Source organism: Tinamus guttatus, unplaced genomic scaffold, assembly GCF_059628265.1.
Source record: "Tinamus guttatus ecotype Peru unplaced genomic scaffold, ASM5962826v1 Tinamus_guttatus_pri_ptg000151l, whole genome shotgun sequence".
Lineage (NCBI taxonomy): Eukaryota > Metazoa > Chordata > Aves > Tinamiformes > Tinamidae > Tinamus > Tinamus guttatus.
In genome coordinates, this window is record NW_028288685.1 from 338,612 (window position 1) to 353,720 (window position 15,109).

The window sequence follows — 15,109 nt, forward strand, 5'->3', positions numbered from 1 at the left end:
GTGTTTTCTTCAAGCTCCTGGCTCTTCTGTGCTGGCATTGGCACCAGCTTTGGAAAGCTAGAGAGCAACCGTGTTGGTGCCACCTAGACCATGGAGGCTCTGAGTGGGGTATGTGCAGAGGGGACAACCTCGGTGGCCCCACGTTGGTCGCCACTGCCAGGGTGCCGCAGCAGGAGCGGGGAGGCTGCTCGGTCTGCCGGGACCGGGGGGCAAGCGCTCCCCGGAGGGCCGGCAGCGCTCGCAGGCGGGAACACACGCTCAGTGCGCGCATACCTGCGTGCAGGCTCACACACACCCGCGCGCACCTGCACGCACTTACACGGCCACGCGCACCCGCGCACAGAGCTGGCGCGCACATGCCCGCCTCGCAGGCGCGCTCCCATAGCCGTGCACACGCCCGCGCTCGCGCGCAGCTCCCTCCCAGGCTGCTGCCTTCCGTGAGCGGCGGCGCTGGGAGCCTGGCGGCCCCTCCGCGCCGCCTCCGTCGCCGTGTGGGGCGTGAGGAGGAGCCCTCGCGGCGGGACCGGGTCCTGCGCGCCTGCGGAGCGGTCGCCTCATGAGGGCTCCGCGCTCCGCGGCCCCTCGCCGCCCTCCGCGCCGGGATGCCGGTGCCCGGCCGCCGCCAGCGGCAGCTCCCCGTCCTGCTGCTGTGGGGTGAGTGCCAGTACGGGACGGGAAGGGACGGGACGGGACGAGACGGAGGTCCCAGGAAGGCGCGAAGCATCGCCGGCGCTACGAGCGCGGCCTCGGGGCGGCGAGGGGCCGTGGCAGATTTGGGGGGGTCCCTGGTCGCACATCCCACAGGAGGCCATGGGATGAGCTCAGAAATACTGTCCGATGCCTTGACAGTTTGCCCCCCGCCCCTTAGTAGAATGATCTCCCCACTTTTTGGCGTTATTTAGCAACCGGAACCCAAATCTGCTACTGGGAGGGCAGGTTTCGCCTTTGGGAAGCACACTGCCTTTCTGCTGTGAGTGAAGGCTTCAGGCAGTCGGGCTGCTGCTGCAGCTGCCTGTGAAAGTGCAGGAACTGCACAGGGCTGCACTCATCCGCTTCAGGATTAGCCCTGCTGTTGGAAGTAGTTTGCTTTTCTCTTGTTGAGTAGCTTGCTATGGAAAGGCCATATCTGATGTGCTGCAGATGAGATTAAGGTTGCGTGGAGGAGTCTTTTCGAACTCCACAGCAGACCCAGAGACGTGACTCACGAATAGGGATGAGGATCGGGCTTTGTATGTTTAGAAGGGTTATCTGAGGACTCTCTGACTTTCCTTGCTAACTTAGGCCCTTTCCAAAGTGCAGTGTTGGCAAATACTGGAGATCTTTGTTTGAAAAGACCTAGAAATGAATGGAGAGTTGTTTTGGACAGAATTCAATGGCATAACAGTGGCATAACATTAGTTTGGTCTGTAAAAAGATTGATATGTCCAGTGCTTAAATTTTCTGATTCTCTATGACTCAAAGATTGCTAAAATCTTACTTTGATTACTCAGAGTTTTTTTGTTTGTTTGTTTGTTTGTTTGTTTGTTTTTCTGTTGTTGTTGTTGTTATTTCTTATCTGGAAAAAATGAATAAAAAAGGCCAACACCTGGCTTGACTTGATTTATTTCTTCAGTGTTTAATTTAAGGAACCCAGCAGTCAAATTTTTGAGTGGGGATCAAGATGCTACTGTGACTTTTACAATACGAACCTGATTACTGAAGATTTCAGAGGATGAGTGAAGTGAGGAGTCATGTCCCTTGCAGCTCAGAAAGCTTGGAACATTTTTCACCAGGGAGACACTAGCCCGTGTCTTGTGTTAGGCATTTTTGCTTATGCTAGTTGTTTTCCTAACATAATATTGCAGAAGAATGGGTTTTTAGAGTACTCGTTAACTAATAATATATTAAATTTGATCGAAGTTTGAAAGGATAGGTGCACTCAAGAGCAAAATGAAATCAGACTAATTTCCTGGTGGAAAAGTCATTTAAGAGTTCTGAAAGTTTTAGTATGTGAAGTCAAGGCTTATAATAAGGAATGCTTTAAGTGGAAGAAAACAAAAGTTGTTCTTTCTCAATTAATATAAATGTGCTTTTATATTGTGAAGGATTTTCACTTGAATTGACTGTATTTTCCTCAATGTTTCCTAATGGCTTCTGGAGACCTGCGAATGTTGCCTTTAAGGTAAAAATCTTGCCACAATGCTCTTGCTGAATTTGGCAGGAATTCCGTGTGTGTAGGGACTGAGGCTTCTTTCTCTAAACTGAAAACTGCTGCTTTCTGCAGATCTGTCTGTTCTGCTCCTCCAACATTACCACTATACAGAACCATCTGCTGAGTGTTATCACTCCTCAGCCAAGATGGCAAAGCAGGCAGTGTTTTTGCTCCCCGGGAGCTCTGTAATTGCAGAAGAAGCTGGATTTTCTGTGATGTGTGTGTGGGGAAGCTGTGAGCTGAGGCAGCTGCTATGCAGACAGATGATCTATGCTGATTCCCTTCTGAAGTGCTGATAACATCCCAAATGACAGAGGAGCTGGAGACTTGAGCCGTCAGGTGAAATCCTCATCCTTTGTTTAGCAGAGTCTTAGATTCTTAGAAGGTATCTACCTACTCATCCAATCTCATAATGCCTTATAACATTCTCTTTTTATGTGTGGAAAGTGAGGCATGAAACTTCAGGGCTTCGCCATAACATTTAACAGAGTAAGTAGTTTTGTACACAAGTGACTGCTGTTATCATATACTTGTCCGTACATTCGCTCCTTCATCCTTTAGGTAATGTCTGCATTTCAGTGGTACTATTTTATATAAGGTGAAAGGTGCTATCAGATTAAGGCTGCGTTTGTTATTACTTTTTAATTTAAATTCTGAAGGAGTCTTTCTCCATATATATATATACACACACACACATATACACAAAAACACACTTCTAGAAAGAGACAGAGATTGCATGATAGGTACAGTCTTGAAAAGTTTTCCCATGCAGATTTCACGAGTACTAAAATCTGAAATCTGTAAGATCTCGGGTTACCCTTGTGTGGAGCTGGGCATCTGTAATTCCTGGGACGTTTGGACTCTAAAAAGGAAAAACAAATGAGCAAACAATTTTATTAGGTCGAAGTTTGAAAACCAAGCATTTTTTCCTATCATTTTGTTATTGAATCTGCCATGCTGTTCTGCAGCTGCAAAGAATGGAAAGAAGGAAGGGAAACCCAGTGTGGGAGTGCTGCATGTAGTAGACTCTGGCGTGTGTGTATATAAAACAAATCTTTGCAAGGCAGAACATCTGATTTTGAAGCAAGACCAGACAGCCTTAGTAAAAACACTGCTTTACCAAAGCAAGGCTTTATTTTCCAAGTATATACAAGGTTTTTAGATGCCAAATGAATGGGAAGATACTCGGCAGGCCCTGTCTGCAGGCCCTATCAGCATCACGATTTCTGCAGCAAAGCTACAAGTGTAAGTGCAAACCTCTACTTTCAACTTGTTTCCACCATCGTTCACTTTTTCTATTGCCTCTGAGTATCTTTTTTTTTTTTTTGTCAACCTTTCATTGAAGTCTGCCCGGACAACAGCTGACGGATTTGTGCTGTGTGCACTTGACAGGGAGAGCAGGAGTATTTTCTGCCTTTTTCAAGCTAATTATCTGAAATGGCTGCAAATGGACTGTAGGTGGTAGCACAGAGCATAGAATGTCCCAGAAATGAGGAAGAATGACGTTCACTGCCCTTGAAGTTAACTCCAGGTTGAAGATAGGACAAAAGTGGGCTTTGTGATCCTGATTTAACTGTGCTGTCACCATTTCATTAAATTCAATGAGGCCACTGCTGAGTCTCGCCAATATAACTGAGATGCAAACCTGAAACATGTGGCCATAACTGCTTGCTTTTACAGCGATGAGGTTTCCCTGCCTAGATAGCAGACCCTTTGAGGTCTTAGGTTTCAGCTTCTAGATTTGTTTCAGCCAAATGTGGAAGTCAAACCTTCAGAGGCTGCAGATTGAAGATAGATAAGTAGGTAGAAAGGAAGTGCTGCATGTGCAGATAGGTGCAAACCACAGGGTTTTGGGAAGCAGCTCTGACTGGCTCAGCTCGAGGGAGCTGTTGGGAGGTTTTGCCCATTATGCTGTATTTAAACATTGCAGCACCAGAGGTTTAAGTGTGATTTGTTATTTCAGTTTTCCCCACCTTTACTGATAACAGAGATGATTCATGCCTTGGAATAGTGGCAAACACATCAAATACCTGTGTCTTCCGCTATGGAAAGAAATGCAGTGAGGGGGGCTTTTTCTAAATACAATTTGCTACCATCTGTGTCTTTACTATTAAAAGTATTGCTTGACAGAAAAGTATAAAGAAAGCCAATTAGGTACCCATTTAGGTTTGTAAACTGATTATTTTTCACCATAGTAATGAAGTCTGCTTTAATTTGCCCTTTTTTATTTTAGCAAAAACTTGCATGAACTTCATGAACTGTTACTTCAGTGTAGAAATATCTATCTTTGCAGTTTATGAAAATGTTAGTCTGTAATCTCAACAATCACCCGCATGCTCAACCTGGTGGGTTGAAAAGCAAGCTTTTATTAGCTGGCCGGCGGCGGACCTCTTACAGTTTGCCTGAGATCCACGTCGTCTTAGGAAAAACTTTGTGTTTTTATAGACAGCTGCAACTCCTGCATACGTTATTTGCAGCCACCAGTTCTTCACGGCTGATATCTCATGGTTGGAGCAAGAGCATGGGGGGCTCAGCATGAGTGGCAAGCTATGTTCACAGAAGCAGATAGCGAAAAGCAAGAACAGGGTGACTCGGCATAAGTAGCAAGCTATGTTCACAGAAGCAAATAGCGAAATTAGGTATCTAGTCACCTCAACCTTATTAACTTCTTATACGGCCCCTCTTTGCACAGGGTCCTACATTTCCCCACTGGCTGTTGTCCCCTACCTCAAACCATTGAGGTACTACTCTTCTCCTGGGAGTGGGTTATAGTACATCCTCGTGACCATTATTTTTGCCTCTGAAATTGTACTAGCGATATGGCTGCGGATGCATTTTAAGATGCAAGGGATAATGATCATAAAAATAAGAACATTATGGGACCAGCTATTGCGGACATAAGGGTGGTGAGCCATGGGTACCAGTTCATAGAATCATAGAATGCTTAAGGTTGGAAGGCACCTCTAGAGGTCATCTAGTCCAACCCCCCTGCACACGCAGGGTCACCTAGAGCACGTGGCACAGGACTGCATCCAAGCCGGTTTTGAAGATATCCAGAGAAGGAGACTCCACAACCTCTCTGGGCAGCCTGTTCCAGTGCTCTGTCACCCTCACTGTTAAAAAATTTTTCCTTAAGTTCATGTGGAAATTTTGGTGCTTCAGTTTGTGGCCTTTACCTCTAGTTCTGTTGGTGGCCACCAGGGAAAAGATGCCAGCACCATCCTCTTCACTCTCGCCCTTGAGGTACTTATATACACTGCTCAGGTCCCCTCTCAGCCTTCTCTTCTCCAGGCTGAACAGGCCCAGCTCCCTCAGCCTCTCCTCATACGGCAGATGTTCCAGGCCCCTGATCATCCTTGTGGCCCTGTCCTGGGCTCTCTCCAGCAGCTCTGCATCCCTCTTGTACTGTGGAGCCCAGAACTGGACACAATACTCCAGATGTGGCCTCACGAGGGCTGAGTAGAGGGGCAGGATCACCTCCCTCGACCTGCTGGAGATGGTCTTCTTAACGCACCCCAGGATCCCATTGCCCTTCTTGGCCACGAAGGCATGCTGCTGCCTCACAGTCAACTTGCCATCCACCATGACACCCAGGTCTTTGCAGAGCTGCTCTCCAGAGGGTCATTCCCCAGCCTGTCCTGGTGTCTGGGGTTATTCCTCCCCAGGTGCAGAACCTTGCATTTGGCCTTGTTGAATTACATGAGGTTTTTCACTGCCCAGTCATCCAGTCTGTCCAGGTCCCTCTGGATGGCAGCACAGCCCTCTGGGGTAGCAGCTACCCCTCCCAGTTTGGTCTCATCAGCAAACTTGCTGAGGGAGCACTCTGTGCCTTCAAAGAGGCCGTTATACCACGACTGGAACAGATTCTGTTCCTGTGTCCCGTGGTAATATTTTTCTTTTAGATTTCTGCGCACAATGGCTAATGTTTCCCTAATGATTCCTGACTGGTTTGCATAAAAGCAGCACATTTCTCCAAGAGCTACACATAGGCCTACTTGCTTCATAAAGAGAAGGTCTAGTCCTCTTCTATTTTGGAGGACTATTTCACCTAAAGAGTCCACTTGATTTTCCAATATTCCCACTGTCTCTTCCATATATCTCATATCTTGGGATACACGTAAGCTTAAGTCCTGCAATCCCTGTTTTTGAGTGATTAATGCAGAAGGCCCGACCGCAGTGGAGCCAGCTATTCCTGCCCCAACCAGTAATGGAATTAGAATCATAGAATCATAGAATCATAGAATGCTTAGGGTTGGAAGGGACCTCTAGAGATCATCTAGTCCAACCCCCCTGCATACGCAGGGACACCTAAAGCACGTGGCACAGGACTGCATCCAAGCGGGTTTTGAAGATCTCCAGAGAAGGAGACTCCACAACCTCTCTGGGCAGCCTGTTCCAGTGCTCTGTCACCCTCACTGTTAAGAAATTTTTCCTTAAGTTCCTATGGAATTTTTGATGTTTCAGTTTCCGGCCATTTCCTCTAGTCCTATCAGTGGCCACCACTGAAAAGATACCATGACCGTCCTCTGCACTCCCTCCCTTGAGGTATTTATATACACTGATTAGATCCCCTCTCAGCCTTCTCTTCTCCAGGCTGAACAGGCCCAGCTCCCTCAGCCTCTCCTCATAGGGCAGATGTTCCAGGCCCCTGATCATCCTTGTGGCCCTGCGCTGGACTCTCTCCAGCAGCTCCACATCCCTCTTGTACTGTGGAGCCCAGAACTGGACACAGTACTCCAGATGCGGCCTCACCAGGGCTGAGTAGAGGGGCAGGATCACCTCCCTCGACCTGCTGGAGACGCTCTTCTTAATGCAGCCCAGGATCCCATTGGCCTTTTTGGCCACGAGGGCACACTGCTGCCTCATGGTCAACTTGTCGTCCACCATGACACCCAGGTCTTTCTCCGCAGAGCTGCTCTCCACAAGCTCAGTCCCCAGCCTGTACTGGTGTCTGGTGTTATTCCTCCCCAGGTGCAGGACCTTGCACTTGGCCTTGTTGAACTGCATGAGGTTTTTCACCGCCCAGTTGTCCAGTCTGTCCAGGTCCCTCTGGATGGCAGCACAGCCCTCTGGGGTATCGGCTACTCCTCCCAGTTTGGTATCATCAGCAAACTTGCTGAGGGAGCACTCTGTGCCTTCATCCAGGTCATTGATGAATAAATTGAACAGGACTGGACCAAGGACTGACCCCTGGGGGACACCGCTAGCCACAGGCCTCCAACTAGACTCTGCACCGCTGATCACCACTCTCTGGGCCCTGCCATCCAGCCAGTTCCTAATCCATCTCACTGTCCACTCATCTATCCCACACTTCCAGAGCTTGCCCAGGAGGATGTTGTGAGGGACGGTGTCAAAAGCCTTGGTGAAGTCGAGATAGACGACATCCACCGCTCTCCCCTCATCTATCCAGCCGGTCATTTCATCATAGAAGGCTATCAGGTTAGTCAGGCAAGATTTTCCCTTGGTGAATCCATGCTGACTACTCTTGAGCACCTTCTTGTCCTCCATGTGCCTGGAGACAACGGCCAGTATGAGCCGTTCCATCACTTTTCCGGGGACGGAGGTGAGGCTGACTGGCCTGTAGTTGCCTGGGTCCTCCTTCTTGCCTTTTTTGAAGACTGGCGTGACATTGGCCTTCTTCCAGTCTTCCGGCACCTCCCCCGTTCTCCAGGATCTTTCAAAGATGATGGAGAGCGGCTTAGCTATGGCATCTGCCAGCTCCCGCAGCACTCTGGGGTGCATCCCATCAGGGCCCATGGATTTGTGGGTATCGAGGTTCCTTAGGTGCTCTCTGACCCAATCTTCCTCTACCCAGGGCAAGTCTTCCTCTCCACCCGCTTCTTCTCTTGCCTCTAGGGCCTGGGGCTCTAAAGGGCTGCCCTTGGTAAACACCGAAGCAAAGAAGGCATTGAGCAACTCTGCTTTTTCTGTGTTATTTGTAACCAAGGTGCCCATCCCGTCCTCCAGCGGACCCACGTTCTCCCTGATCTTCCTTTTGCTGTTAATGTATTTGAAGAATTTTTTTTTGTTATTTTTAACGTCCCTTGCCAGCTTGCCTTCCAGACGTGCCTTAGCTTTCCTTGTCGCATCTCTGCACTCCCTGACTACGTTCCTGTATTTCTCCCAGGGGGCCTGTCCTTTTTTCCACATTCAATTAAGATAGGGGCAGCTCTTTTCTCTCTCCCATGATGATGTTCAATGTAGCTCAGGTGGGCCCTTCCATTATCCCCGCCATACAAATACATTTAGGGTAGAATATATAATAATACACAGAAATCAGGCCCTGTGCCCAAGGATTCAAGTTACTGGGTGTTTACACCGTCAGTCAGCCCGCTCGTACAGGCCCACCATGCCCCTGTAGGGGCCTCATAATACCTGGTTCTTGTAACATTAACTCTTAATGTTCGGTTACAATTTTTCTGGTACAAGGCGGGTATCTCTCGCCCTGCAGCAATCAAGCATAGTCCTGCTCCCTGCACATCCCCAAGGGTCAGTCTGGGGTGATCCCATGTACACTCGTCTGAGTGCTTCCTGGGAGTAGGTGCGCCTTCAGTAGCTACGCCTATATAGTAAGGGGGTCTTGGATCTAGGCATAGCCAGCAATCTTTCTCAAAAGTAGGGGAATGCCTCTGTATTGTTATGGAGACCCCTGGGTCAGGCCCGTGGACATACAGCTGTAGTCCCCACACCCTGCCCGTATCCCAGGTTGTTCCATATCAGCCTCAATACTGGGGTTTAAGAAGGATTGGTTTGCAGGTTCCGGTATACTGCATTTACCCTTCCACCCCACTCTATTCTTATGAAAGGGTCGTGATGCCCCCAGGAGGATTCTGTTCCACAGTCTCATCGGGCACAGTGAAACTGGCCATCTCCTTGACACCCAGGATTTCCTATAGCAGGACATATGTAGTATTGTACCTCCTGTAGTAATTCCTCCCCCACAATGGGAACCACATCCCTGAGCCGCTGCTGCCCGTGACCCCCTGTTTGGTACCCTGTTCCTCCTGTTGCTGAGGCTCGTCATATGGGTATCCCTATTTTGCATAAATCAATTGTTATTTCAGGGGCATCACTAGTGCTTATTACCTGGATTGTGCTTCCCATTTACAGTATCCCTGATTTCCCATTTCCAGTTAATGAGGCGATAAGGACTGTGCTCATATCTTAACCCAAAGTTTGCATACACACTGTTAAAATTAACCAGGCTCCCCATATCTGTCTACTCATTTTCTCCATATTGTGACCCTTAGTGGGTTACTAGGGTCCTTGGAAATAGTCCACTTATCTGAATCTGGATTCGGTTGAGGAGGAGTTTCACGTGGGAGTGATGAATCCACGCAGTTTTTCCGGCGACCTTTAACGCTGTTGGAGTGTGAAGTATCACTTGGTGTGGCCCTGTCCACCAAGGTTCCAATGATGCTGCTCAGAACCTTTTGATGTACACCAAGTCCCCCGGTTGGTATGGGTGAGCTGGTTCTTGTATAGGCTTCTGGCTCTCGTAGTGGTCTCGCAAGCCTCGGTGTATCTACTCTCGTACCTTTTGTACTGCCTGGAGGAACACTGGAGAGCTGTTAGTAATACTCATGGTTTGGGGAACAAAGGCAGGGGTCTCCCACAGAGTATTCCATAGGGGGATAGTCCTATCTTATATGGGGTGCACTGTGCTTGTAAAAGCGTCATTGGGAGCAAATTGACCTAGTTAGCCCCTGTATCAATATTCCATTTAGTAAGTGTTTCCTTTAAGGTACAGTTCATTCTTTCTACCTTTCCTGAACTCTGGGAGTGGTAGATACACCTCAATTTCCAGGTAATTTCCAAGCGTTTTGCTACTAACCGTGTAGTAAACCAAACCGAGGAATTATTTCTTGCAAGAGCTTTTTCGCAGTTATAGCGGTGGTTTCTGCTTTTGTTGGGTAAGCCTCCACTCATCCCGAGTATGTATCCACGAATACCAGTAGATACTTATATCCTAACTCTCTGGGTTTTATCTTGGTAAAGTCTAGTTCCCAGTAAACCCCTGGTGCGTCCCCCACTTCTTTAGTCCCCTGGTTTGACGAGGATATTTTTGGATTCACTTGAGCACATGTAGCACATCGGGCGGAGATCCTCTCCAACTTCTGGCATAGACCTGACATCCAGAGGTGAGGTCATACTAACTCAAGTGCCCTTTTAGGGGAGAGGTGCATGCTGGAGTGGAAGTCTCGTAGCCAGGTTTCTGCCATCTGTTTAGATAAACACAGTATTCTTCCTGGCAGCTACCACCATCCTGCATCTCCCTCTTCCCCTTGATGGTCCTTTACATAAATCTTTCTTGGCTTCAGTATATTTGGGGGGGTATTTCAGCCACTGGGTCTGAGGCATTAATGTTAATATTTGTAGTGGCCCCACTGGCTGTTGAGCCACCTGTTTTGCTTCTGTATTGGCTAGAGTGTTGCCCTGTATCTGGGGTCTATTTCCCTTTTGGTGTGCTGGCTAATGGCTAATAGCTACTGCTCGGGGGGGCCCACACAGCTTCCAGTAGGGCTGAGATCTCTTCTTTATTTTTCTATGCCTTTTCCTTCTGATGTTAATAGTCCCCTTTCTTTGTATATCTGCCCATGCACATGGGCAGTGGCAAAGGCATACCAGCTGTCAGTATAGATGTTTACCACCTTTCCTCTTGCCCATCGTAGCGCTGGTGTCAGAGCAATGAGTTCAGCTCTTTGTGCCGAACTGCCATGCGGCAATGATTTGGGCCCATATTACTTGGCCTTCTTGTGTCCCCACTGCGGCCCCTGCATACCGGACTCTGTCTTTTACGTAACTGCTGCCATCCATCCGGTGGCACCCTGTACCCTAGTTGTCTCTTGGGACAGGGGACTAACGGTTCTTTAAGTTACTGAGTGTGACACTCCGGTGCCAATAACGAATGACACAGGTTGCCTCCGAACCTTCAAAGTTACCCTGGGCTCTTGGGGCTGTCAGAGCCCTGGCCCTGTCAATCATTTTCTTTTGTCATAAATAGAATTTCTTGCGAGTTTGGTGGCACATTTCGGTAAGGACACTCATTTTTCCAATGTCCTTTCTACAAATTGCGCACTGATCTCGGTCAAGAATGGATCGTCTGGGTGGTTCCCATATTATCCTTCCTTTCCCTTCCTTGGGGAAGCTTCCTATCTATAGGACAATGGGGTGGAGTGGCTTGTAAAGCTGCCACTGTTGCTATCGTTGCCTTGGTGGTTTTTTTTTTTCTTTTTTTTTTTTTTTTTTTTGAAGCCCTTTTATCAGAAACTGCCAATTCAACTCAGTGGACCTTCACCTGTCCACTGTATGGTAATCCCACTCTGGCCGTTGGAGGAGCGCACGTTCATCTTGAACGTTTCTACGACCATGTTTGGTCAGGTCTTCTATACCTGGTATCAATTCTCTGGCTCCTCTTAATATTCTCTCCCTCTCTTTCAATGTAAATAGGGCATGGAGGAGCTGCTGACAATCATCCCATGTGGGTTGATAATTATAAATTACAAATTTAAGAAGGGATATCATGCTCCCACAATCTTTTGAGAAGGGAGGGTTTTGTTGCTCCCAGTTATACAGGTCTGTGGTGGAGAAGGGTGCGCTCCCACTTCCTCCAGGGACCTGCCTTAGGGGTAAAACTGATACCAGGAAGCTGGTGGAGTCAGGAGAGATGGCTTCATCAGTTCCCACCGGGCCATAAGTTTGACCCCTTCTGGTGTGGGTGGGGATAAAGGGTCATCCTGGGCAGAACCACCGTGTTGATCCGGCACCACAGGGGGGATTTGTGCTTCCTGGGGGCTATAGGGTGGTAAAATTGGATTTTTGGGTAGCTCCTGGAGGACAGGGAATTTTGGCACGGATGCCACAGATGGAATGGGGGGCTTCTCTCCCCCCATTCTCATTGCTAGTACTTTGTGCCCATTTCCACATTTTACCATACACATTTGTAGCCAAATGGGGGGTTCTTTTAGGATATCATTCCATGGAACGATACAAGGAATCTGATCGGGATGGCCAGGATCCCCCATAATGCACGCGCAACCTGGTGGGTTGAAAAGCAAGCTTTTATTAGACGGCCCCTGAGATCCGCGTTGTCTTAGGAAAAAGTTTGTGTTTTTATAGACAGCTGCAATTTCTGCATACGTTATTTGCAGTTACCAGTTCTTCATGTCTGATATCTTATCTCATGGTTGCAGCAAGAGCATGGTGACTCAGCATAAGTAGCAAGCTATGTTCACAGAAGCAAATAGCGAAATTAGGTACCTAGTCACCTCAACCTTATTAACTTCTTATATGGCCCCTCTTTGCACAGGGTCCTACAAAAACAACCTGTGTGTTTTTCTAAAGGAAGAGACTTTTCACAGTCTTGTGTTGAGATAAATTGGAAAATGTGAAATAAAAGATGACATTAATGTGACTGTATGTGTAGAGCGACCTTAAAGGCTGCATAAATAGCTTTTGATTCATCTGGGAGGGAGGACCAGAGCAGGTAAGGATGTGTGTAATGACTGGCTGGATAGACGAGGGGAGAGCAGTGGATGTCGTCTATCTTGACTTCACCAAGGCTTTTGACACCGTCCCTCACAACATCCTCCTGGGCAAGCTCCGGAAGTGTGGGATAGATGAGTGGACAGTGAGATGGATTAGGAACTGGCTGGATGGCAGGGCCCAGAGAGTGGTGATCAGCGGTGCCGAGTCTAGTTGGAGGCCTGTAGCTAGCGGGGTCCCCCAGGGGTCAGTCCGTGGTCCAGTCCTGTTCAATTTATTCATCAATGACCTGGATGAAGGCACAGAGTGCTCCCTCAGCAAGTTTGCTGATGACACGAAACTGGGAGGAGTAGCCGATACCCCAGAGGGCTGTGCTGCCATCCAGAGGGACCTGGACAGACTGGACAACTGGGCGGTGAAAAACCTCATGCAATTCAACAAGGCCAAGTGCAAGGTCCTGCACCTGGGGAGGAATAACCCCAGACACCAGTACAGGCTGGGGAATGACCTTTTGGAGAGCAGCTCTGCGGAGAAAGACCTGGGTGTCATGGTGGATGATAAGTTGACTATGAGGCAGCAGTGTGCTCTTGTGGCCAAGAAGGCCAATGGGATCCTGGGGTGCATTAAGAAGAGCGTCTCCAGCAGGTCGAGGGAGGTGATCCTGCCCCTCTACTCAGCCCTCGTGAGGCCACATCTGGAGTATTGTGTCCAGTTCTGGGCTCCACAGTACAAGAGGGATGTGGAGCTGCTGGGGAGAGTCCAGCGCAGGGCCACAAGGATGATCAGGGGCCTGGAACATCTGCCGTATGAGGAGAGGCTGAGGGAGCTGGGCCTGTTCTGCCTGGAGAAGAGAAGGCTGAGAGGGGATCTAATCAGTGTATATAAGTACCTCAAGGGAGGGAGTGCAGAGGATGGTGCTGGTCTCTTTTCAGTGGTGGCCACTGATAGGACTAGAGGAAATGGCCGGAAACTGAAGCATCAAAAGTTCCACATGAACTTAAGGAAAATTTTTTTAACAGTGAGGGTGACAGAGCACTGGAACAGGCTGCCCACAGAGGTTGTGGAGTCTCCTTCTCTGGAGATCTTCAACACCTGCTTGGATGCAGTCCTGTGCCATGTGCTTTAGGTGACCCTGCGTGTGCAGGGGGTTTGGACTAGATGATCTCTAGAGGTCCCTTCCAACCCTAAGCATTCTATGATTCTATGATTCTATGTGTGGATATGATGAAAGACTTGAGCAGAAAAGTGGAGTCAGAAAAAACTTCCCCCGAACTCTTTGGCATTGATCTCCATTAATGTATTGACTCCCCTGGAAGATTTCTGAAGAAAGGAGACTGCCTCATTGCTCTTTTAAAGCATTAAAAGAAAGGCTCATGGTGCTGTTAGAAATGATCTGAAGGCGAGAGAGGGTCTGAGCCTTCATCTTGAGAGCAGCTTGACAAGACCTACCATATTTGCTTCAACAAGAGCCATGTCTGAATAACAGCTGTAGGCCTAAATTTAGCTCTGGAATATAATATTTTATCCATGGCAAGCCAACAGCCAGATTTGTGGCCTTTCACAGACAGAATTTTACTTGCTCCACCTAACCAGATCCAGCTGAGCAAGCAAGAGGCTATGCAGAAACACCACGCCCTACAATAAAGCATCTGTCTTATTACTTTCACACCCTAATAAATGTGACTAATTTGCCCTTTTGGAGAGCATCATCTGGGAGAAAATTCTTCAGGCAGTGCAAGAAGAAACAATATGATTGATATTGGCCAGTAGTGGCTGTCACTTCTCTTGGGAATTCAGAGTTTTGTTTCCATATGCATCCTTATCGATGATAAAGATTCTAATCTTTAGAAAATATTCTTGCATTTCTGTTGTCTCAGATGCGTTAGATACAGGATATGGTGTTCTTGGTCTATGTTGCATTTGTGCCCTCAGTATGAAGGAAAATTGAGTTGACAGCCATAGGAGATGCTTTGCTGGGAGAAACTTTGGCAGAAACATCATCTTAGAGAATTCACTTAAGTGTTCATCAGGAGGACTCAGAAGTTCAGGTTTCTCTCAAGACTTAAGCTCTTGGACTTGAACTTTAGAGAACTGGGACAGAAGGAACCTAAAAAAAGGTAAAATGTTGGTTTTCAGCTGTACTGTTTTCTTTTGCTCACCCTGTGTTTCTGCACCTGGACACTAGAGAGTATCTTAAAGATTGTAAGCAAGACATCCTCCTGCTCTGGCAGGAGGAGGCCTTGAAGGTGCTTGCAGTCAGTCGGATTATCCAAAGAGATTCAGCTGGCTCTGGAGTAGCAAGACGTGTTCTGTAATTTGGAAAGAACGGGGCCAGTTGCTCAAAGGTTATCTCAACATTTGCATCAGGTTACTGCTGCCTGGTGGCAGGTCTGATGGACCTGCAGAGGGAAATTTCTCTTTGCGCCCCACCCC

At 48.1% G+C, this 15,109-nt stretch overlaps 1 protein-coding gene across 1 annotated transcript in view; it reads left to right on the top strand.

The window, feature by feature from the left end:
- Positions 1-543: 543 nt before the first annotated feature.
- Positions 544-15,109, top strand: part of RAMP3 (receptor activity modifying protein 3) — a 51,951-nt gene continuing 37,385 nt past the window's right edge. Inside the window, exon 1 of the mRNA XM_088522386.1 lies at positions 544-654. Coding sequence (XP_088378512.1) covers positions 603-654 — 52 coding nt within the window. The 5' untranslated portion in view covers positions 544-602. The remainder of the gene's footprint in view (positions 655-15,109) is intronic.